General features: G+C 45.5%; 1 protein-coding gene across 1 annotated transcript in view; it reads right to left on the bottom strand.

The window, feature by feature from the left end:
• LOC118381971 (albumin 2-like) overlaps positions 1-20,867 on the bottom strand; it is a 26,717-nt gene extending 5,850 nt beyond the window's left edge. The window contains exons 1-10 of the mRNA XM_052479706.1: positions 20,733-20,867; positions 19,323-19,482; positions 18,410-18,542; positions 13,474-13,596; positions 11,854-11,942; positions 11,582-11,720; positions 11,130-11,227; positions 10,891-11,020; positions 1,651-1,871; positions 345-477 (exon numbers count right to left, since the gene is read on the bottom strand). Of these exons, the coding sequence (XP_052335666.1) occupies positions 345-477; positions 1,651-1,871; positions 10,891-11,020; positions 11,130-11,227; positions 11,582-11,720; positions 11,854-11,942; positions 13,474-13,596; positions 18,410-18,542; positions 19,323-19,435 (1,179 nt within the window). The 5' untranslated portion in view covers positions 19,436-19,482; positions 20,733-20,867. The remainder of the gene's footprint in view (positions 1-344; positions 478-1,650; positions 1,872-10,890; positions 11,021-11,129; positions 11,228-11,581; positions 11,721-11,853; positions 11,943-13,473; positions 13,597-18,409; positions 18,543-19,322; positions 19,483-20,732) is intronic.
• Positions 20,868-23,531: the final 2,664 nt, after the last annotated feature.

Genomic DNA, 23,531 nt, shown 5'->3' with positions numbered 1-23,531 from the left:
TATGTGTGTGTGCGTGCGTCCATGCGTGTGTGTTATGTGTGTGTGTGTTATGTGCGTGTGCTATGTGTGTGTGTTATGTGTGTGTGTGTTATGTGTGAGTGTGTTATGTGTGTGTGTTATGTGTGTGTGTTATGTGTGTGTGTTATGTGTGTGTGTTATGTGTGTGTGTGTTATGTGTGTGTGTTATGTGTGTGTGCCATGTGTGTGTGTTATGTGTGTGTGTGTTATGTGTGTGTGTTATGTGTGTGTGCATGCGTCCATGTGTGTGTGTTATGTGTGTGTGCGTGCGTCCATGCGTGTGTGTTATGTGTGTGTGCGTGCGTCCATGCGTGTGTAATAATTACAGCCGTTTTGACACACTCTGCGTGGTCCTCCTTGTCACAGCACTGGAGGAAGGCCTGCTCAGCCTCCTTGGAGAACCTCAGAATCACCTGCTGAGACGACTCAGGGTGGCGCACTGACAGCTCATAGATCAACCTGCCAATCAGGACAGCCCATACACAGAAAATCAGTTACACAGCCAAACATGGCAGACCATACACAGAAAATCAGTTACACAGCCAATCAGGACAGACCATACACAGAAAATCAGTTACACAGCCAATCAGGACAGACCATACACAGAAAATCAGTTACACAGCCAAACATGGCAGACCATACACAGAAAATCAGTTACACAGCCAATCAGGACAGACCATACACAGAAAATCAGTTACACAGCCAATCAGGACAGACCATACACAGAAAATCAGTTACACAGCCAAACATGGCAGACCATACACAGAAAATCAGTTACACAGCCAATCAGGACAGACCATACACAGAAAATCAGTTACACAGCCAATCAGGACAGACCATACACAGAAAATCAGGTACACAGCCAATCAGGACAGCCCATACACAGAAGCTCAGTCAGAGAGCCAATGAGGACAGACCATACACAGAAGATCAGTTACCTAGCCAATCAGGACAGCCCATACACAGAAGCTCAGTTAGACAGTCAATCAGGACAGACCATACACAGAAGCTCAGTTACACAGCCAATCAGGACAGCCCATACACAGAAGCTCAGTTAGACAGCCAATCAGGACAGACCATACACAGAAGCTCAGTTACACAGCCAATCAGGACAGACCATACACAGAAAATCAGTTACACAGCCAATCAGGACAGACCATACACAGAAAATCAGTTACACAGCCAATCAGGACAGACCATACACAGAAAATCAGTTACACAGCCAATCAGGACAGACCATACACAGAAAATCAGTTACACAGCCAATCAGAGGACAGACCATACACAGAAAATCAGTTACATTGCCAATCAGGACAGCCCATACACAGAAGCTCAGTTACACAGCCAATCAGGACAGCCCATACACAGAAGATCAGTTAGACAGCCAATCAGGACAGACCATACACAGTCAGTCAGCCGATAGCTGCACCTTATACAGTCAGAATTGTGTGTATAGCGGCTTTTCCATATTTGAGTGTGTGTGTGTGTGTGTGTGTGTGTGTGTGTGTGTGTGTGTGTGTGTGTGTGTGTGTGTGTGTGTGTGTGTGTGTGTGTGTGTGTGTGTGTGTGTGTGTGTGTGTGTGTGTGTGTGTGTGTGTGTGTGTGTGTGTGTGTGTGTGAGACGTTCCGTACTTCCCCAGGGCTACATCAGGGGTCTTGGTGAAGGTGTGGCAGACAGCAGCTATGTCAGCGTGCAGGTCGTAGTGCTCGGACAGACTGTCTGGCTTAGTGTCTGGCTTCATGGCCTCAACACAGGAGCCCCTGTCTATGGCATGTTCCTTACAGCACGCTTTCAGACCGGCCATGCGAGACAACACACTACGGTCACCACACACCTCGTCTACCAGCACCTTCTGTTAGGAGAAACGGACACACACACACACACACTATCAGACCCGCCATGCGAGACAACACACTACGGTCACCACACACCTCGTCTACCAGCACCTTCTGTTAGGAGAAACGGACACACACACACACACACTATCAGACCCGCCATGCGAGACAACACACTACGGTCACCACACACCTCGTCTACCAGCACCTTCTGTTAGGAGAAACGGACACACACACACACACACTATCAGACCCGCCATGCGAGACAACACACTACGGTCACCACACACCTCGTCTACCAGCACCTTCTGTTCGGAGAAACGGACACACACACACACACACACACACACACTATCAGACCCGCCATGCGAGACAACACACTACGGTCACCACACACCTCGTCTACCAGCACCTTCTGTTCGGAGAAACACACACACACACACACACACACACACACTATCAGATAAGGAGACGGACACACACACACACACACACACACACACACTATCAGATAAGGAGACGGACACACACACACACACACACACACTATCAGATAAGAAGGGATGAGAGAGAATGACATATGTAAGAGAGAGAAGAAATGAAAGAGTGAGTGTGGGAAGAGAGAGGAGGAAATTAAAGTGAGTGTGGGAAGAGAGAGGAGGAAATGAAAGAGTGAGTGTGGGAAGAGAGAGGAGGAAATGAAAAGAGTGAGTGTGAGAAGAGAGAGGAGGAAATGAAAGATGAGTGTGGGAAGAAGAGGAGGAAATGAAAGAGTGAGTGTGGGAAGAGAGAGGAGGAAATGAAAGAGTGAGTGTGGGAAGAGAGAGGAGGAAATGAAAGAGTGAGTGTGGGAAGAGAGGAGAAATGAAAGAGTGAGTGTGGGAATGAAAGGAGAAATGAAAGAGTGAGTGTGAGAAGAGAGAGGAGGAAATGAAAGAGTGAGTGTGGGAAGAGAGAGGAGGAAATGAAAGAGTGAGTGTGGGAAGAGAGAGGAGGAAATGAAAGAGTGAGTGTGAGAAGAGAGAGGAGGAAATGAAAGAGTGAGTGTGGGAAGAGAGGAGGAAATGAAAGAGTGAGTGTGGGAAGAGAGAGGAGGAAATGAAAGAGTGAGTGTGGGAAGAGAGAGGAGGAAATGAAAGAGTGAGTGTGAGAAGAGAGAGGAGGAAATGAAAGAGTGAGTGTGGGAAGAGAGAGGAGGAAATGAAAGAGTGAGTGTGGGAAAGAGAGGAGGAAATGAAAGAGTGAGTGTGGGAGAGAGAGGAGGAAATGAAAGAGTGAGTGTGAGAAGAGAGAGGAGGAAATGAAAGAGTGAGTGTGGGAAGAGAGAGGAGGAAATGAAAGAGTGAGTGTGGGAAGAGAGAGGAGGAAATGAAAGAGTGAGTGTGGGAAAGAGAGGAGGAAATGAAAGAGTGAGTGTGAGAAGAGAGAGGAGGAAATGAAAGAGTGAGTGTGGGAAGAGAGAGGAGGAAATGAAAGAGTGAGTGTGGGAAGAGAGAGGAGGAAATGAAAGAGTGAGTGTGAGAAGAGAGAGGAGGAAATGAAAGAGTGAGTGTGGGAAGAGAGAGGAGGAAATGAAAGAGTGAGTGTGGGAAGAGAAGGAGGAAATGAAAGAGTGAGTGTGGGAAGAGAGGAGGAAATGAAAGAGTGAGTGTGGGAAGAGAGAGGAGGAAATGAAAGAGTGAGTGTGGGAAGAGAGAGGAGGAAATGAAAGAGTGAGTGTGAGAAAGAGAGAGGAGGAAATGAAAGAGTGAGTGTGGGAAGAGAGATGAGGAAATGAAAGAGTGAGTGTGGGAAGAGAGAGGAGGAAATGAAAGAGTGAGTGTGGGAAGAGAGAGGAGGAAATGAAAGAGTGAGTGTGAGAATAGAGATTAGGAAATGAAAGAGTGAGTGTGGGAAGAGAGAGGAGGAAATGAAAGAGTGAGTGTGGGAAGAGAGAGGAGGAAATGAAAGAGTGAGTGTGGGAAGAGAGAGGAGGAAATGAAAGAGTGAGTGTGGGAAGAGAGAGGAGGAAATGAAAGAGTGAGTGTTGGAAAGAGAGGAGGAAATGAAAGAGTGAGTGTGGGAAGAGAGAGGAGGAAATGAAAGAGTGAGTGTGAGAAGAGAGAGGAGGAAATGAAAGAGTGAGTGTGGGAAGAGAGAGGAGAAATGAAAGAGTGAGTGTGGGAAGAGAGAGGAGGAAATGAAAGAGTGAGTGTGGGAAGAGAGAGGAGGAAATGAAAGAGTGAGTGTGGGAAGAGAGAGGAGGAAATGAAAGAGTGAGTGTGAGAAGAGAGAGGAGGAAATGAAAGAGTGAGTGTGGGAAGAGAGAGGAGGAAATGAAAGAGTGAGTGTGGGAAGAGAGAGGAGGAAATGAAAGAGTGAGTGTGAGAAGAGAGAGGAGGAAATGAAAGAGTGAGTGTGGGAAAGAGAGGAGGAAATGAAAGAGTGAGTGTGGGAAGAGAGAGGAGGAAATGAAAGAGTGAGTGTGGGAAGAGAGAGGAGGAAATGAAAGAGTGAGTGTGAGAAGAGAGAGGAGGAAATGAAAGAGTGAGTGTGGGAAGAGAGAGGAGGAAATGAAAGAGTGAGTGTGGGAAGAGAGAGGAGGAAATGAAAGAGTGAGTGTGGGAAGAGAGAGGAGGAAATGAAAGAGTGAGTGTGAGAAGAGAGAGGAGGAAATGAAAGAGTGAGTGTGGGAAGAGAGGAGGAAATGAAAGAGTGAGTGTGGGAAGAGAGGAGGAAATGAAAGAGTGAGTGTGGGAAGAGAGGAGGAAATGAAAGAGTGAGTGTGAGAGAAGAGAGGAGGAAATGAAAGAGTGAGTGTGGGAAGAGAGAGGAGGAAATGAAAGAGTGAGTGTGGGAAGAGAGAGGAGGAAATGAAAGAGTGAGTGTGAGAAGAGAGAGGAGGAAATGAAAGAGTGAGTGTGGGAAGAGAGAGGAGGAAATGAAAGAGTGAGTGTGGGAAGAGAGAGGAGGAAATGAAAGAGTGAGTGTGGGAAGAGAGAGGAGGAAATGAAAGAGTGAGTGTGGGAAAGAGAGGAGGAAATGAAAGAGTGAGTGTGGGAAGAGAGAGGAGGAAATGAAAGAGTGAGTGTGAGAAGAGAGAGGAGGAAATGAAAGAGTGAGTGTGGGAAGAGAGATGAGGAAATGAAAGAGTGAGTGTGGGAAAGAGAGGAGGAAATGAAAGAGTGAGTGTGGGAAAGAGAGGAGGAAATGAAAGAGTGAGTGTGAGAATAGAGATTAGGAAATGAAAGAGTGAGTGTGGGAAGAGAGAGGAGGAAATGAAAGAGTGAGTGTGGGAAGAGAGGAGGAAATGAAAGAGTGAGTGTGGGAGAGAGAGGAGGAAATGAAAGAGTGAGTGTGGGAAAGAGAGGAGGAAATGAAAGAGTGAGTGTTGGAAGAGAGGAGGAAATGAAAGAGTGAGTGTGGGAAGAGAGGAGGAAATGAAAGAGTGAGTGTGGGAAAGAGAGGAGGAAATGAAAGAGTGAGTGTGGGAAGAGAGAGGAGGAAATGAAAGAGTGAGTGTGAGAAGAGAGAGGAGGAAATGAAAGAGTGAGTGTGGGAAGAGAGGAGGAAATGAAAGAGTGAGTGTGGGAAGAGAGAGGAGGAAATGAAAGAGTGAGTGTGGGAAGAGAGAGGAGGAAATGAAAGAGTGAGTGTGAGAAGAGAGAGGAGGAAATGAAAGAGTGAGTGTGGGAAGAGAGAGGAGGAAATGAAAGAGTGAGTGTGGGAAGAGAGAGGAGGAAATGAAAGAGTGAGTGTGAGAAGAGAGAGGAGGAAATGAAAGAGTGAGTGTGGGAAGAGAGAGGAGGAAATGAAAGAGTGAGTGTGGGAAGAGAGAGGAGGAAATGAAAGAGTGAGTGTGGGAAGAGAGAGGAGGAAATGAAAGAGTGAGTGTGGGAAGAGAGGAGGAAATGAAAGAGTGAGTGTGGGAAGAGAGAGGAGGAAATGAAAGAGTGAGTGTGAGAGAGAGAGGAGGAAATGAAAGAGTGAGTGTGGGAAGAGATGAGGAAATGAAAGAGTGAGTGTGGGAAGAGAGAGGAGGAAATGAAAGAGTGAGTGTGGGAAGAGAGAGGAGGAAATGAAAGAGTGAGTGTGAGAATAGAGAGATTAGGAAATGAAAGAGTGAGTGTGGGAAGAGAGAGGAGGAAATGAAAGAGTGAGTGTGGGAGAGAGAGGAGGAAATGAAAGAGTGAGTGTGGGAAGAGAGAGGAGGAAATGAAAGAGTGAGTGTGGGAAGAGAGAGGAGGAAATGAAAGAGTGAGTGTTGGAAGAGAGAGGAGGAAATGAAAAGAGTGAGTGTGGGAAGAGAGAGGAGGAAATGAAAGAGTGAGTGTGAGAAGAGAGAGGAGGAAATGAAAGAGTGAGTGTGGGAAGAGAGAGGAGGAAATGAAAGAGTGAGTGTGGGAAAGAGAGGAGGAAATGAAAGAGTGAGTGTGGGAAGAGAGAGGAGGAAATGAAAGAGTGAGTGTGGGAAGAGAGAGGAGGAAATGAAAGAGTGAGTGTGAGAAAGAGAGAGGAGGAAATGAAAGAGTGAGTGTGGGAAGAGAGAGGAGGAAATGAAAGAGTGAGTGTGGGAAGAGAGAGGAGGAAATGAAAGAGTGAGTGTGAGAAGAGAGAGGAGGAAATGAAAGAGTGAGTGTGGGAAGAGAGAGGAGAAATGAAAGAGTGAGTGTGGGAAGAGAGGAGGAAATGAAAGAGTGAGTGTGGGAAAGAGAGGAGGAAATGAAAGAGTGAGTGTGAGAAGAGAGAGGAGGAAATGAAAGAGTGAGTGTGGGAAGAGAGAGGAGGAAATGAAAGAGTGAGTGTGGGAAGAGAGAGGAGGAAATGAAAGAGTGAGTGTGGGAAGAGAGAGGAGGAAATGAAAGAGTGAGTGTGGGAAGAGAGAGGAGGAAATGAAAGAGTGAGTGTGGGAAGAGAGGAGGAAATGAAAGAGTGAGTGTGGGAAGAGAGAGGAGGAAATGAAAGAAGAGTGAGTGGAAATGAAAGAAGAGAAGAGAGGAGGAAATGAAAGAGTGAGTGTGGGAAAGAGAGGAGGAAATGAAAGAGTGAGTGTGGGAAGAGAGAGGAGGAAATGAAAGAGTGAGTGTGAGAAGAGAGAGGAGGAAATGAAAGAGTGAGTGTGGGAAGAGAGAGGAGGAAATGAAAGAGTGAGTGTGGGAGGAGGAGAGGAGGAAATGAAAGAGTGAGTGTGGGAAGAGAGAGGAGGAAATGAAAGAGTGAGTGTGGGGAAGAGAGGAGGAAATGAAAGAGTGAGTGTGGGAAGAGAGAGGAGGAAATGAAAGAGTGAGTGTGGGAAGAGAGAGGAGGAAATGAAAGAGTGAGTGTGGGAAGAGAGAGGAGGAAATGAAAGAGTGAGTGTGGGAAGAGAGAGGAGGAAATGAAAGAGTGAGTGTGGGAAGAGAGAGGAGGAAATGAAAGAGTGAGTGTGGGAAGAGAGAGGAGGAAATGAAAGAGTGAGTGTGGGAAGAGAGAGGAGGAAATGAAAGAGTGAGTGTGGGAAGAGAGAGGAGGAAATGAAAGAGTGAGTGTGAGAAGAGAGAGGAGGAAATGAAAGAGTGAGTGTGGGAAGAGAGAGGAGGAAATGAAAGAGTGAGTGTGGGAAGAGAGAGGAGGAAATGAAAGAGTGAGTGTGAGAAGAGAGGAGGAAATGAAAGAGTGAGTGTGGGAAGAGAGGAGGAAATGAAAGAGTGAGTGTGGGAAAGAGAGGAGGAAATGAAAGAGTGAGTGTGGGAAGAGAGAGGAGGAAATGAAAGAGTGAGTGTGAGAAGAGAGAGGAGGAAATGAAAGAGTGAGTGTGGGAAGAGAGAGGAGGAAATGAAAGAGTGAGTGTGGGAAGAGAGAGGAGGAAATGAAAGAGTGAGTGTGGGAAGAGAGAGGAGGAAATGAAAGAGTGAGTGTGAGAAGAGAGAGGAGGAAATGAAAGAGTGAGTGTGGGAAGAGAGAGGAGGAAATGAAAAGAGTGAGTGTGGGAGAGAGAGGAGGAAATGAAAGAGTGAGTGTGGGAAGAGAGAGGAGGAAATGAAAGAGTGAGTGTGAGAAGAGAGAGGAGGAAATGAAAGAGTGAGTGTGGGAAGAGAGGAGGAAATGAAAGAGTGAGTGTGGGAAAGAGAGGAGGAAATGAAAGAGTGAGTGTGAGAAGAGAGAGGAGGAAATGAAAGAGTGAGTGTGGGAAGAGAGAGGAGGAAATGAAAGAGTGAGTGTGGGAAGAGAGAGGAGGAAATGAAAGAGTGAGTGTGGGAAGAGAGAGGAGGAAATGAAAGAGTGAGTGTGGGAAGAGAGAGGAGGAAATGAAAGAGTGAGTGTGGGAAGAGAGAGGTGGAAATGAAAGAGTGAGTGTGAGAAGAGAGAGGAGGAAATGAAAGAGTGAGTGTGGGAAGAGAGATGAGGAAATGAAAGAGTGAGTGTGGGAAGAGAGAGGAGGAAATGAAAGAGTGAGTGTGGGAAGAGAGAGGAGGAAATGAAAGAGTGAGTGTGAGAATAGAGATTAGGAAATGAAAGAGTGAGTGTGGGAAGAGAGAGGAGGAAATGAAAGAGTGAGTGTGGGAAGAGAGAGGAGGAAATGAAAGAGTGAGTGTGGGAAGAGAGAGGAGGAAATGAAAGAGTGAGTGTGGGAAGAGAGAGGAGGAAATGAAAGAGTGAGTGTTGGAAGAGAGAGGAGGAAATGAAAGAGTGAGTGTGGGAAGAGAGGAGGAAATGAAAGAGTGAGTGTGGGAAGAGAGAGGAGGAAATGAAAGAGTGAGTGTGGGAAGAGAGAGGAGGAAATGAAAGAGTGAGTGTGAGAGAGAGAGGAGGAAATGAAAGAGTGAGTGTGGGAAGAGAGAGGAGGGAAATGAAAGAGTGAGTGTGGGAAGAGAGAGGAGGAAATGAAAGAGTGAGTGTGGGAGAGAGGAGGAAATGAAAGAGTGAGTGTGAGAAGAGAGAGAGGAGGAAATGAAAGAGTGAGTGTGGGAAGAGAGAGAGGAGGAAATGAAAGAGTGAGTGTGGGAAGAGAGGAGGAAATGAAAGAGTGAGTGTGAGAAGAGAGAGGAGGAAATGAAAGAGTGAGTGTGGGAAGAGAGAGGAGGAAATGAAAAGAGTGAGTGTGGGAAGAGAGAGGAGGAAATGAAAGAGTGAGTGTGGGAAGAGAGAGGAGGAAATGAAAGAGTGAGTGTGGGAAGAGAGAGGAGGAAATGAAAGAGTGAGTGTGGGAAGAGAGAGGAGGAAATGAAAGAGTGAGTGTGAGAAGAGAGAGGAGGAAATGAAAGAGTGAGTGTGGGAAGAGAGATGAGGAAATGAAAGAGTGAGTGTGGGAAGAGAGAGGAGGAAATGAAAGAGTGAGTGTGGGAAGAGAGGAGGAAATGAAAGAGTGAGTGTGAGAATAGAGATTAGGAAATGAAAGAGTGAGTGTGGGAAGAGAGGAGGAAATGAAAGAGTGAGTGTGGGAAGAGAGAGGAGGAAATGAAAGAGTGAGTGTGGGAAGAGAGAGGAGGAAATGAAAGAGTGAGTGTGGGAAGAGAGAGGAGGAAATGAAAGAGTGAGTGTTGGAAGAGAGAGGAGGAAATGAAAGAGTGAGTGTGGGAAGAGAGAGGAGGAAATGAAAGAGTGAGTGTGAGAAGAGAGAGGAGGAAATGAAAGAGTGAGTGTGGGAAGAGAGAGGAGGAAATGAAAGAGTGAGTGTGGGAAGAGAGAGGAGGAAATGAAAGAGTGAGTGTGGGAAGAGAGAGGAGGAAATGAAAGAGTGAGTGTGGGAAGAGAGAGGAGGAAATGAAAGAGTGAGTGTGAGAAGAGAGAGGAGGAAATGAAAGAGTGAGTGTGGGAAGAGAGAGGAGGAAATGAAAGAGTGAGTGTGGGAAGAGAGGAGGAAATGAAAGAGTGAGTGTGAGAAAGAGAGGAGGAAATGAAAGAGTGAGTGTGGGAAGAGAGAGGAGGAAATGAAAGAGTGAGTGTGGGAAGAGAGGAGGAAATGAAAGAGTGAGTGTGGGAAGAGAGAGGAGGAAATGAAAGAGTGAGTGTGAGAAGAGAGGAGGAAATGAAAGAGTGAGTGTGGGAAGAGAGAGGAGGAAATGAAAGAGTGAGTGTGGGAAGAGAGAGGAGGAAATGAAAGAGTGAGTGTGGGAAGAGAGAGGAGGAAATGAAAGAGTGAGTGTGAGAAGAGAGAGGAGGAAATGAAAGAGTGAGTGTGGGAAGAGAGAGGAGGAAATGAAAGAGTGAGTGTGGGAAGAAGAGGAGGAAATGAAAGAGTGAGTGTGGGAAGAGAGAGGAGGAAATGAAAGAGTGAGTGTGAGAAGAGAGAGGAGGAAATGAAAGAGTGAGTGTGGGAAGAGAGAGGAGGAAATGAAAGAGTGAGTGTGGGAAGAGAGAGGAGGAAATGAAAGAGTGAGTGTGAGAAGAGAGAGGAGGAAATGAAAGAGTGAGTGTGGGAAGAGAGAGGAGGAAATGAAAGAGTGAGTGTGGGAAGAGAGAGGAGGAAATGAAAGAGTGAGTGTGGGAAGAGAGAGGAGGAAATGAAAGAGTGAGTGTGGGAAGAGAGAGGAGGAAATGAAAGAGTGAGTGTGGGAAGAGAGAGGAGGAAATGAAAGAGTGAGTGTGAGAAGAGAGAGGAGGAAATGAAAGAGTGAGTGTGGGAAGAGAGATGAGGAAATGAAAGAGTGAGTGTGGGAAGAGAGAGGAGGAAATGAAAGAGTGAGTGTGGGAAGAGAGAGGAGGAAATGAAAGAGTGAGTGTGAGAATAGAGAGATTAGGAAATGAAAGAGTGAGTGTGGGAAGAGAGAGGAGGAAATGAAAGAGTGAGTGTGGGAAGAGAGAGGAGGAAATGAAAGAGTGAGTGTGGGAAGAGAGAGGAGGAAATGAAAGAGTGAGTGTGGGAAGAGAGAGGAGGAAATGAAAGAGTGAGTGTGGGAAGAGAGAGGAGGAAATGAAAGAGTGAGTGTTGGAAGAGAGAGGAGGAAATGAAAGAGTGAGTGTGGGAAGAGAGAGGAGGAAATGAAAGAGTGAGTGTGGGAAGAGAGAGGAGGAAATGAAAGAGTGAGTGTGAGAAGAGAGAGGAGGAAATGAAAGAGGAATGGAGAGATAACGTACTCTCTGCTTCATGCATGTGATCATGTCTCCGCCGCAGCAGGGGGCAGTAGTGGCTACGATCTTGTCTACAATGCCTCTCATCTCTTGGAACGAGGCCTGAGGCATCTTCTGACTGTACTGGATCATCTTCCTGTTAGAACAGACAGACACACGCGTCAACCAATAAGACTGGCCCAGGGGAAGGCTCCCCTAGCTCTTAGCCAATTAGGACCATAGATTTTTAGATTGTCATGTCTTACTTGGCCTTGAAAATGCGGTCTCCATATTTGTTGTGGACAATGCACAGGGCCTTCAGTTCATTGACACGGTTCCTGACGAAGTGTTCGAACGTAGGTTTCTGAAAAAGAGAGAGAGACAGAGACAGAGAGAGAGAGAGAGAGAGAGTGTTCTCTTTGGCTATGTAGGTGCTGTACTGTCCATGCCAATAAAGGTGGTTGAATTAAATTGAGAATGGGAGTGACAGGTAGCCTAGCAGTTAAGTGCATTGGGCTAGTAACCAAAAGGTTGCTGGTTTCGAATCCCAGTGCCGACCAAGTGATAAATCTGTCGATGTCCTAAGTGCTCTGGATAAGAGTGTCTGCTAAACGGACACGAAACAGCATCCAAAATTGCAAACTATTCCCTGATAGGTCCCTGGTCAAAAGTAGTGCACTATATAGGGAAAAGGGTGCCATTTGGGACACTTCCTGACCTTGGTGTTGAAGCAGGTCTGGGCCTCGGCTTCACTCTTCCCACAGCAGGTAGCCAGAACCTCTCCGTAACTCTTAGTGACAGCCAGGATCACATGAGGAGGTAGCATGGTGTTACGCTTGGAGAACCTGAAGATGAAGCTGCAACACAACACCTTGTCTTGGCTTTAGCTCAGCGTCCCTAACACGGTATTTTAGCTGCCTGGAGGAGACCTATCCAAGGTTCAAACTCAGCGTCGATCACAACCACATGAGTTGAGTGGATCCCACTTACCTTTCCACGAAATCCTTGCGGTCCTTCTTAAAGTCTTCACACTGGTCTGCAGCTGGCGACTCAGATGTGAGGGACAGGTCCCGGGGAATCTACAATTAATCAATCAACCAACACATTACTCAAATGCATCCATAAAGCTCTTTTTTACTTCAGCAATTGTCACTGCTTTTACAGTATCCCGGCCTAGACCTCAAAGAGGCACAGTAGCTGGGAAAAGTGTGTTACTGTCTCACCTAGCTACACTATATATATATATATATATATATATAGAGAGAGAGAGAGAGAGAATGAGTTGATTCGGCTATTTCAGCCAAACCCGTTGCTGACAGGTGTATAAAATCGAGCACACAGCATGCATTCTCCATAGACAAACATTGCCAGTAGAATGGCCATATTGAAGAGCTCAGTGACTTTCAACGATGCCACCTTTCCAACAAGTCAGTTCTTTAAATATCTGCCCTGCTAGAGCTGCCCCTGTCAACTGTAAGTGCTGTTAATGTGAAGTGGAGACGTCTAGGAGCAACAACGTCTCAACCGTAAAGTGGTAGGCAACAGAACGGGACCACCGAGTGCTGAAGCACGTAAAAATCATCTGCAACACTCACGACCGAGTTCCAAACTGCCTCTGAAAGCAACTTCTGCATAAGAAATGTTTGTTGAGAGTTTCATGAAATGGGTTTCCACGGCCGAGCAGCCGCACACAAGCCTAAGATCACCTTGCGCAATGCCAAGCGTCAGCTGGAGTGGTGTAAAGTTCGCCGCCATTGGACTCTGGAGAGTGGAAACGCGTTGTCTGGAGTGATGAATCATACTTCACCATCCTGCAGTCCGACGGACTAATCGGAGTTTGGCAGATGCCAGGAGAACGCTACCTGCCCCAATGCATAGTGCTAACTGTAAAGTTTGGTGGAGGAGGAATAATGGTCTGGGGCTATTTTTCATGGTTCGGGGTAGGCCCCTTAGTTCCAATGAAGGGAAATCTTAACGCTACCACATACAGTGACATTCTAGATGATTCTGTGCTTCCAACTTTGTGGCAACAGTTTGGGGAAGGCCCTTTCCTGTTTCAGCATGGCAATGCCCCCGTGCACAAAGCGAGGTCCATACAGAAATGGCTTGTCGAGATTGGTGTGGAAGAACTTGAAAGGCCTGCAAAGAGCCCTGACCTCAACCCCATCGAACACCTTTGGGATGAATTGGAACGCCGACTGCGAGCCAGGCCTAATCAGCCCACCATCAGTGCCCGACCTCACTAATGCTCTTGTGGCTGAATGGAAGTCCCTGCAGCAATGTTCCAACATCTAGTGGAAAGCCTCCCCAGAAGAGTGGAGGCTGTTATAGCAGCAAAAGGGGGGACCAACTCCATATTAATGATTTTTGAATGAGATGTTGGACCAGCAGGTGTCCACATACTTTTGATCATGTAGTGTATCTTAAGTTGAATCACCTCACCTAGCATCTGCTCAATGACTAAAATGTAAATGTAGAAAACTCACAAAAAGTTTTGTTTATTAATTCAAACCATAAAAAAAAAACTGGCACACATAAAACTTTTAAAAAGCCAAATATGCACAAAGAAACCAAGAGAGGAACCTGACTCTGAGGGGTGGCCTATCTTACCTTGGCTTTGTGGTCCACGAAGCAGTGGGTTCTCTCAGTGGCAGTATTCTCACAGCAGTGCTTCAGATTGCTCTTCTCAACTAAGGTCTCAGAAGAACACACAGCACTCTGGAACAGGTCGGCCTGCACACACATAGTAGTACACCTTTTTAGCCAGCAGAGGGTACTGTTGTATCTGTACAGGACATATATAAAACCATAGCGATAGATAAGAGGACTCTCGAGGGATTCATTTACTAAAAGGTCCTGATGTTTTTATCTGAATATCAGATCCTTTCTGGGTAACAATTAAGTACCTTGCTGTGATGGTTTTCAATTAAAATGGTCAAAAAGAAACAAAAATAGCTTCTCAATTTCTCAAGCAAGAATTTTGGTAAGACTGTCTGGGTGTGGTCTGAGTTGGGGAGGGGAGAACTGAAAACCAGCTGTGTTATTGACGGAGACGTTTGGAACTCTCTTTCTTAATTTACCGCCTGGTGATGTGACCATGGAAGGCCAAAACTCCATCCCACCAAAACAGGATGACATTTCAGGCAGCCTTTTCAAACAGCTCTTGAACTAAAAAGGGCTTTATCATACTTTTTACAATTTCACAATATTATTCCAACCTCTTGGTGTGGAAATATATATAAAACACAGGGGAAATAAAATCACGTTTTTTTGACAGCACTGGGCCGTTAAGCCAGGGTTTCCCGCCCCCACAGGCGTTCGACATTTTAGTCGTAAAACAAAATTGGCACACATGATTCAATTTACTAATGCTCTCAGCTGAAAGGATATTTCGTTTGGCGACTTTGGGTGTTTTGAGCATCATGCTATACTGTTTAAATGTCAGCCACCAGTGCTGACCATCACCCCGTATAGACCAGCAAAGAACTGCTCCACTTTCTTTACTGATTTCACTGAACTATTTATTGTCTGTTGTCCTTGAGAACTATGATAAAATCATTGTGTTGGGCGATTTTAATATTCATGTTGACAAAGAGACTGACTCCAAGGCCATTGAATTCTGAATATTTTGAGCTCTATGGACTTTATCCAACATGTTACTGGGCCCACCTATAACCACAGCCATACTCTGGACCTGGTTATTACCAAGGGGCTTTCTACTGGGCCCACCCATAACCACAGCCATACTCTGGACCTGGCTATTACCAAGGGGCTTTCTACTGGGCCCACCCATAACCACAGCCATACTCTGGACCTGGTTATTACCAAGGGGCTTTCTACTGGGCCCACCTATAACCACAGCCATACTCTGGTCCTGGTTATTACCAAGGGGCTTTCTACTGGGCCCACCTATAACCACAGCCATACTCTGGACCTGGTTATTACCAAGGGGCTTTCTACTGGGCCCACCCATAACCACAGCCATACTCTGGACCTGGTTATTACCAAGGGGCTTTCTACTGGGCCCACCTATAACCACAGCCATACTCTGGTCCTGGTTATTACCAAGGGGCTTTCTACTGGGCCCACCTATAACCACAGCCATACTCTGGTCCTGGTTATTACCAAGGGGCTTTCTACTGGGCCCACCCATAACCACAGCCATACTCTGGTCCTGGTTATTACCAAGGGGCTTTCTACTGGGCCAACCCATAACCACAGCCATACTCTGGTCCTGGTTATTACCAAGGGGCTTTCTACTGGGTCCACCCATAACCACAGCCATGTTCTGGACCTGGTTATTACCAAGGGGCTTTCTATTGACATATCCTCTATTGTTGATGTTGCTTTCTCTGATCACCACTGGGGATGTTTTACCACCTTGTTGCCCGCGGCAACAGGGTAATACTGAACACATTATTAACAAACTGGCTTTTTTCTAACTTGATCACTATGAAATCAGAATAATTAGAGTGTGCTCTTCTCAACCATTTTGATAAACCCTACCCCCCTCTTAACCCTATGTGAACGTTCTGCATATTTGCTGCATATTTCAGAGATAAGATAACCAACATTAGGCCGGGTATCAGTCAAGCAATACCTGATGACACAGACATGCTCAGGGAAGTGATATCACAACTTAAGCTATTTTTTTTTCTTTTCTTAAGAAGACAAGACCGATGCTTATTGTTGGAACCAAAGCCCAGTGAGAGAATCTGGCCGCACATTTGAATTCAGGGGCAATAAAGACAAAACACCAGGTAAAAAAAAACCTAGGTGTTATTTTAGATTCTAAACTCAATTTTGAATCATACGGTAAGAATGTGACCAAATATATATTTTTTACCACCTGTAAGGTACAATGCCAAGGTGCAGCCGTTACAGAGAGACTCATCCATGCTTTAATTACATTCAGGTTTGACTACTGTAATGCATTCCTGTCTGGTCTACCCAAGAAAACCATTGGTCAACTGCAAAACATACAGAAGGCTGCAGCACGGGTACTGACCAAGACCAGAAGGAGAGCAAACATTACCACCAAAGCCCAGGACCAGGAGGCATGGAGAGGCAGCCTTTAGTTACTATGCCCCCAGCCTTTAGTTACTATGCCCCCAGCCTTTAGTTACTATGCCTCCAGCCTTTAGTTACTATGCTCCCAGCCTTTAGTTACTATGCCTCCAGCCTTTAGTTACTATGCCCCCAGCCTTTAGTTACTATGCCTCCAGCCTTTAGTTACTATGCCCCCAGCCTTTAGTTACTATGCCTTTAGTTACTATGGCCCCAGTCTTTAGTTACTATGTCCCCAGCCTTTAGTTACTATGCCCCCATCCTTTAGTTACTATGCCCCCAGCCTTTAGTTACTATGCCCCCAACCTTTAGTTATTATGCCCCCAGTCTTTAGTTACTATGCCCCCAGCCTTTAGTTGCTATGTCCCCAGCCTTTAGTTACTATGCCCCCAGCCTTTAGTTACTATGCCCCCAGCCTTTAGTTACTATGCCCCCAGCCTTTAGTTACTATGCTATGCCCCAGCCTTTAGTTACTATGCCCCCAGCCTTTAGTTACTATGTCCCCAGCCTTTAGTTACTATGCCCCCAGCCTTTAGTTACTATGTCCCCAGCCTTTAGTTACTATGCCCCCAGCCTTTAGTTACTATGCCCCCAGCCTTTAGTTACTATGCCTCCAGCCTTTAGTTACTATGCCTCCAGCCTTTAGTTACTATGCCTCCAGCCTTTAGTTACTATGCCTCCAGCCTTTAGTTACTATGCCCCCAGCCTTTAGTTACTATGCCTCCAGCCTTTAGTTACTATGCCTCCAGCCTTTAGTTACTATGCCTCCAGCCTTTAGTTACTATGCCTCCAGCCTTTAGTTACTATGCCTCCAGCCTTTAGTTACTATGCCTTTAGTTACTATGTCCCCAGCCTTTAGTTACTATGCCCCCAGCCTTTAGTTACTATGTCCCCAGCCTTTAGTTACTATGCCCCCAGCCTTTAGTTACTATGCCTCCAGCCTTTAGTTACTATGCCTCCAGCCTTTAGTTACTATGCCTCCAGCCTTTAGTTACTATGCCCCCAGCCTTTAGTTACTATGCCTCCAGCCTTTAGTTACTATGCCTCCAGCCTTTAGTTACTATGCCTCCAGCCTTTAGTTACTATGCCTCCAGCCTTTAGTTACTATGCCTCCAGCCTTTAGTTACTATGCCTTTAGTTACTATGCCCCCAGTCTTTAGTTACTATGTCCCCAGCCTTTAGTTACTATGCCCCCATCCTTTAGTTACTATGCCCCCAGCCTTTAGTTACTATGCCCCCAACCTTTAGTTACTATGCCCCCAGTCTTTAGTTACTATGCCCCCAGCCTTTAGTTACTATGTCCCCAGCCTTTAGTTACTATGCCCCCAGCCTTTAGTTACTATGCCCCCAGCCTTTAGTTACTATGCCCCCAGCCTTTAGTTACTATGCCCCCAGCCTTTAGTTACTATGCCCCCAGCCTTTAGTTACTATGCCCCCAGCCTTTAGTTACTATGCCCCCAGCCTTTAGTTACTATGCCCCCAGCCTTTAGTTACTATGTCCCCAGCCTTTAGTTACTATGCCCCCAGCCTTTAGTTACTATGCCCCCAGCCTTTAGTTACTATGCCCCCAGTCTTTAGTTACTATGCCCCCAGTCTTTAGTTACTATGCCCCCAGCCTCTGGAATAACCTGCCAGAGAACCTGAGGGGGGCCAAAACTGTGGACATATTTAAAATAGATCTTAAAACACCTTTTTAGCTTTGCTTTTCCTTATGGTGCTTTTTAGTCGTTCAGTTTTTGTCATTCTTTAGTTTTAAAAAATCGTATGTTTGTTGTGTAGTACATTTTTCTGCTTTAATTGTCATTGTTTTTTTAATAGTTTTTTCCCCCTGTGAAATACATTGCGTTGCGTTCCATGTCTGAAATGCGCTGTATAAATAAAGCTTGATTTGATTTGAACTAATCATCGAGCCTTTGACTAATTAAATCAGGTGTGCCAAGTAAGGGTTAAAACTCAAATGTTAAACGTCTGAACCTTGACTAAAAACATCAGCCAACTAATGCCCAATTACAGACAAACCCCTACCTCTGGTCCCTCCCCTGCCTACCAATGGACGGGCTGGCCCCTCACCTCCATACCTCTGGCCCCTCCCTCTGGCTGGGCAAGTCCCTCCCTACCCCCCTCCTAATCTGGCCCCTCCCCTCCCTACTCTGGCCCCTATAGCTGTGCTGGCCCCTCCCCTCCCAACCTCCTACCGCTGGACCTCCCCCCCCGGCAAGGCTGGCCCCTCCCCTCCCTACAACTGGCCGGGGTGGCCCCTCCCCTCCCTACCACTGGCCAGGCTGGCCCCTCTCCTCCCTGTCCCCTAACTCCGGCCCTCCCCTCCCTACCTACCACCTCTGGCCCCTCCCCTCCCGACCTTCTATACCTGTCCCCTACCTACCCTTACATCTGGCCCCTACCTCTGGCTGGGCTGGGCACATCAATGTGATTGGCATGTGTCAGATAGGGATGAGGAGGTGTGGTTGGGGTCTCTCACCACATCCCTGTTGCAGTCTTCTAAGGGTTCGTCTGAGCAGCATTGGATGCCCATGGTGAAGGCTTCCGCGACCAGGGGCACCACGTCATCCAACAAACTATCTGGAAGGTTCTGAGCCAGCCCTACTAGTGCCCTACACACACACAGACACACACAACACCTGTCACAACTCTCCTTACCCGGCAATAGATAACAGTCAAACTCCAGCCGACAAGTTTAAAAATGTCAAAGGTCCCAGATAGATAGGCAAACACACACACACACACACACACACACACACACACACACACACACACACACACACACACACACACACACACACACACACACACACACACACACACACACACACACACACACACACACACACACACACACACACACACACACACACACACACACACACACACACACACACACACACACACACACACACACACACACACACAGACAGTGAGATTCCGACACTTCACCAAAATGTTTACACTCCGCTGCTGTTAAAACCCATTTTAAATCAGAGCAGAGAAATTCCAGATGAACAAAATAGAACAAATCAAATCCATGTAAAACAAAGTATTAAGTGGCTAAAGAATCTGAGGTCCAGGCAGTGTTTGAAAACAAAGGCAGTGATTAAATAAAAGCTTTTTACAGCTTTACTCACATAGATTTACTCACATAGAGTTACTCACATAGAGTTACTCACATAGATTTACTCACATAGATTTACTCACGTAGATTTACTCACATAGATTTACTCACATAGAGTTACTCACATAGATTTACTCACAAAGATTTACTCACATAGATTTACTCACATAGATTTACTCACATAGATTTACTCACAAAGATTTACTCACATAGATTTACTCACATAGATTTACTCACAAAGATTTACTCACAAAGATTTACTCACATAGCCTTGAATCCATCTTTCTTGGCCTCTGTGAAGATGGTACAGATCTGATTCTGAGACCGGGCTGATACACACAGCAGCACCAACAGGCTGCAGACAGCCAACAACTGCATGATGGGAAGTAAGACTCACGGACAGAGGGATGGATGAAAGAGGGGATCTAGCGATTGAGCCCAAGAGCAGAGAGACACAGGGCTTCTTTATACTTTTGTGGAATTTTTCAGTTGTCAATCATTAGCTAACCTCTCTCTCTCTCTCTTTCTCATTTGAGTCTGTCTGTCACACAGTGGTCTCTCAGTACACACTACTGGTCAGATTAAATGTTTTCTTAGTTATATGGAAATCCAACCTCCCATATTACACATATTACAAATGATTGCTATTCTTGGAGATGAAAGTGCAGAATCTGTGTGATGTAATTGGGGGGGCGGCTGGGGACACAAAGGTCTGAAGGTACAACGTCCACTCTGCTGTGTCTCCAAACTGTCCCCATACAAACCTGCCATGTACCATCTGACCAGTAAATATTTCCACCATGAATCGATCTAAACTGATTGTACCTGTATACAGCCTACAGTAGAACAAGGTTCAATGGTTTACTTTTGTCACCTGTATTTATGAGATCCCATTAACACAAAGATAAATACAAAATAAAACACAACCATAAAAAAAAACAATCACAATCCTCCCTATTCATGTTACAAATAACAGGAATAGTACTGAAAGGTGAATGGTATCAGGCGTTATACCCGTTTTGTAATTCATTATCAGTAGGCCAATAGATGATGTGCATTGTTACAGCTATTATATATATGCATGCTTTGTCAATAACACTCATGAATGCAACTGTTTATGTCAAATTGTTGTCAATAAAACTCCCGAATGAAACTGTTAATGTCAAATTGTTGTCAATAAAACTCCCGAATGAAACTGTTAATGTCAAACAGCGTTGTGTTCTACTTGTAGCCCTGATCGTCCTGAAAAGAAAATGGTAAAACACTTCATTTTGAGGCGAAATACAAAGCGGTGGACATGCAGATTAATGACGATCAGATAAATGAGTAGCAGTCTCGGGCTTTATCGGGTTCACGTGCCCAGGAATAGACCTACACCCCCGTAATCTAACACAAACACCTCCTCTTGGACTGTCAACAAACTTTTAGCCTACACAAATTACACACCCCATGTACATAAACACGTGGACACACAACCACCCACACGACATTAGAAAGCACAAAACACGCATTCACACACGTGCACGCGCAAACAAACTGAATGACACCGACTGTACAAAACATTAGGAACATCTTCCTAATATTGAGTTGCACCCCCTTTTGCCCTCAGAACAGCCTCAATTCGGCAGAACATGGAATTTACAAATTGTTGAAAGCGTTGCACAGGGATGCTGACCGATGTTGATTCCAATGCTTTCCACAGTAGTGATAGGATTATTGATACCGGAGCTCTGATGCAGTTTTCAGCGCATTACTGAGCCGAAATAATATACTGATGCTCGTTTCAAAATAACATTACGACGTGATCAATGACGTCCGAAACTCCGTTTGATCACGTGTTTAAAAAAAAAAAAAAAACGTTGCAAAATGCGTCATCACACTGATTTCTTCTTCTTCTTTAGGATTTGTTTTGGCGGATCGCGTCCAATTTAGGCGCATACACCGCCACCTACTGTACTGGTGTGTGAGGCCATTCACGGTCTAACTACATTAAATTCTGGATACAGTAATAGAAAACTAAGAAAAAGGAAAAGGAGGAAAATTTCCCTGCCAACTATTAGCCCTCTAAAAACCCACGGCCCATTCCACTATTTAACCCTATGCAATCAACGGTCCGAAAGGCCATAATACTACCACTCAACACCCACTGTAACTGTTCACAGTACTCACATCTCGGATTCTCCCTCCTACACACTGCTGCAAAATGCCCATAAACTTGACACCTAAAAACACCATAGTATTTTTGGAACAAAAGCTCTCACACAATAACTTACACTTCCTAATGTAACGGATGTGAAACGGCTAGCTTAGTTAGCGGTGGTGCGCGCTAAATAGCGTTTCAATCGGTGACGTCACTTGCTCTGAGACCTTGAAGTAGTAGGCTTTTGTGGAGCGATGGGTAACGATGCTTCGAGGGGTGACTGTTGTTGATGTGAGCAGAGGGTCCCTGGTTCGTGCCCGGGTATGGGCGAGGGGACGGTCTAAAGTTATACTGTTACACTAACTTGATCTTGTCGGGCAAAGACTCTACATCAAAGCTCAGCAGGACTGACCATGTCTTCTCCGTTTCCCCATGCACTCCACTGGGTCTGCATTGCACCAAACGGCGGACGTCACAGACACACGGAATTTTTCAATGGTGCCCTGTTTTCCGAAGAGCAAAGCAAGTCACATTCCCTAATCACATGATCTGAAGCGCCCGCTCCCTCTGGACTGAAGAAACACAATATAAATCATCACTACTCCACAATAAATCCTCTTCTCCACCCAACCTGACAGCACATATGGATCAGCCTAAATGACAGAATCCATTCTCTCCACCAATCTCACTCCCACTGGGCCAGAATCCTCCTTTACATACTTGGGATGAGGCCCCGAACTCAGTGGTCCTCACCTCAGATACTAAATCAAATCAAATTGTATTTGTCACATGGGCTGAATGCAACAGCTGTAGACCTTACAGTGAAAATGCTTACTTACATGTCCTTAACCAACAATGCAGTTTTAAGAAAATACAAAATAAAAGTAAGAGATAAAAAATAAAATAATAATTAAAGAGCAGCAGTAAAATAACAATAGCGGGGCTACATACAGGGGAGGTACCGGTACAGAGTCAGTGTGCGGGGGCACCGGTATCGAGGTAATTTAAACATCCATACTCTCGTCAGGTTCCTTCTCTGAGCTACTAGAGCACGTATTCCAATTTTTGCACTTGGCGCCAACCCTCTTTACCACACCCCACAGCTTCCCTCTACTGCACTCAGCTCCTTATCGGTGGTTATCATTGTGTAACGGATGTGAAACGGCTAGCTAGTTAGCGGTGGTGCGCGCTAAATCGCGTTTCAATCGGTGACGTCACTCGCTCTGAGATCTTGAAGTAGTGGTTCCCCTTGTTCTGCAAGGGTTTTTGTGGAGCGATGGGTAACGATGCTTCGTGGGTGACTGTTGTTGATGTGTGCAGAGGGTCCCTGGTTTGCGCCCGGGTATGGGCGAGGGTGACGGTCTAAAGTTACGCTGTTACAATTGTACCTGCCATTACAATGAATTCACCCTCACTCTCTTCCCGTTCACTTTCCTCCTTTAGCTCTCACAAAGGTTCTTGTACGATCCTCCATTCCATATTCCCTCAAAACATATTCCACTTTTCTCCTTATCTTCCAGAAGGTTTGTGCCTTCCCCCACTCCATATTCATTCATAATATGTTCCACTTTCTTTTTTTCATCCCCACGCGGTGATCACATCAATTGGTGTCACCTATATCCCACAGATTTCTCCATGGTTTCGGTGCTTTTTTCCCAAGTTCCTTTCAAACACTGACCCCTACTGGACACGGTACTTACAATATAGTTATGACTTTTTTTCCCACGTAGCGTTGCTTGAACAATAGCTCAATATAGTTCGATTTTTTTTTCATGGAGCATCATCTGAACGTTAGAACCAGGGTCTTGGGGACCAGATCAATCAGACGACAGGGAATGGGGTTGAATCTGAGAGAAAGTATGTGACGCCACACTTTATGCACGTTATTCTTTAAACAATTAATTTTATTGTAACGCTGGAGCAATTAACAGACATTTCGGTTATCTTTTGGCTTTTAAACAACTAATTGACCGACGTTGGTTAAATTATTTGAATTCCAGGTTAGTTTTTTTTCTTGGAGCTCAATGTGCATCTCGCACAGTCTGTCTATAGATAGATAAATCAGATGTAGTACGGAGTTGTAGTTTCCAACAGGACAACATTCTACATAGTTTCGAGCATAAAATGTGGTAATTAACTACGATGACCATAATCCATTGCGCATCTACTTGGTATTTGTTTTTTTTTACGTCTGCTATGGAAGAGAGAAGAAAGCGCGAACTTTCAATATTAATTATCCAACATTTGTATGCGCAAAAAGTACATGTCTGATACAATTTTTTTTACGACAGGTCTAATGGAAACCTTTGGAAACCTTCCAAACGTCTACAAAAC

The sequence above is a fragment of the Oncorhynchus keta genome, chromosome 25, assembly GCF_023373465.1.
Source record: "Oncorhynchus keta strain PuntledgeMale-10-30-2019 chromosome 25, Oket_V2, whole genome shotgun sequence".
Taxonomy (NCBI): Eukaryota; Metazoa; Chordata; class Actinopteri; order Salmoniformes; family Salmonidae; genus Oncorhynchus; species Oncorhynchus keta.
This window is presented reverse-complemented; position numbering and strand designations above follow the sequence as displayed.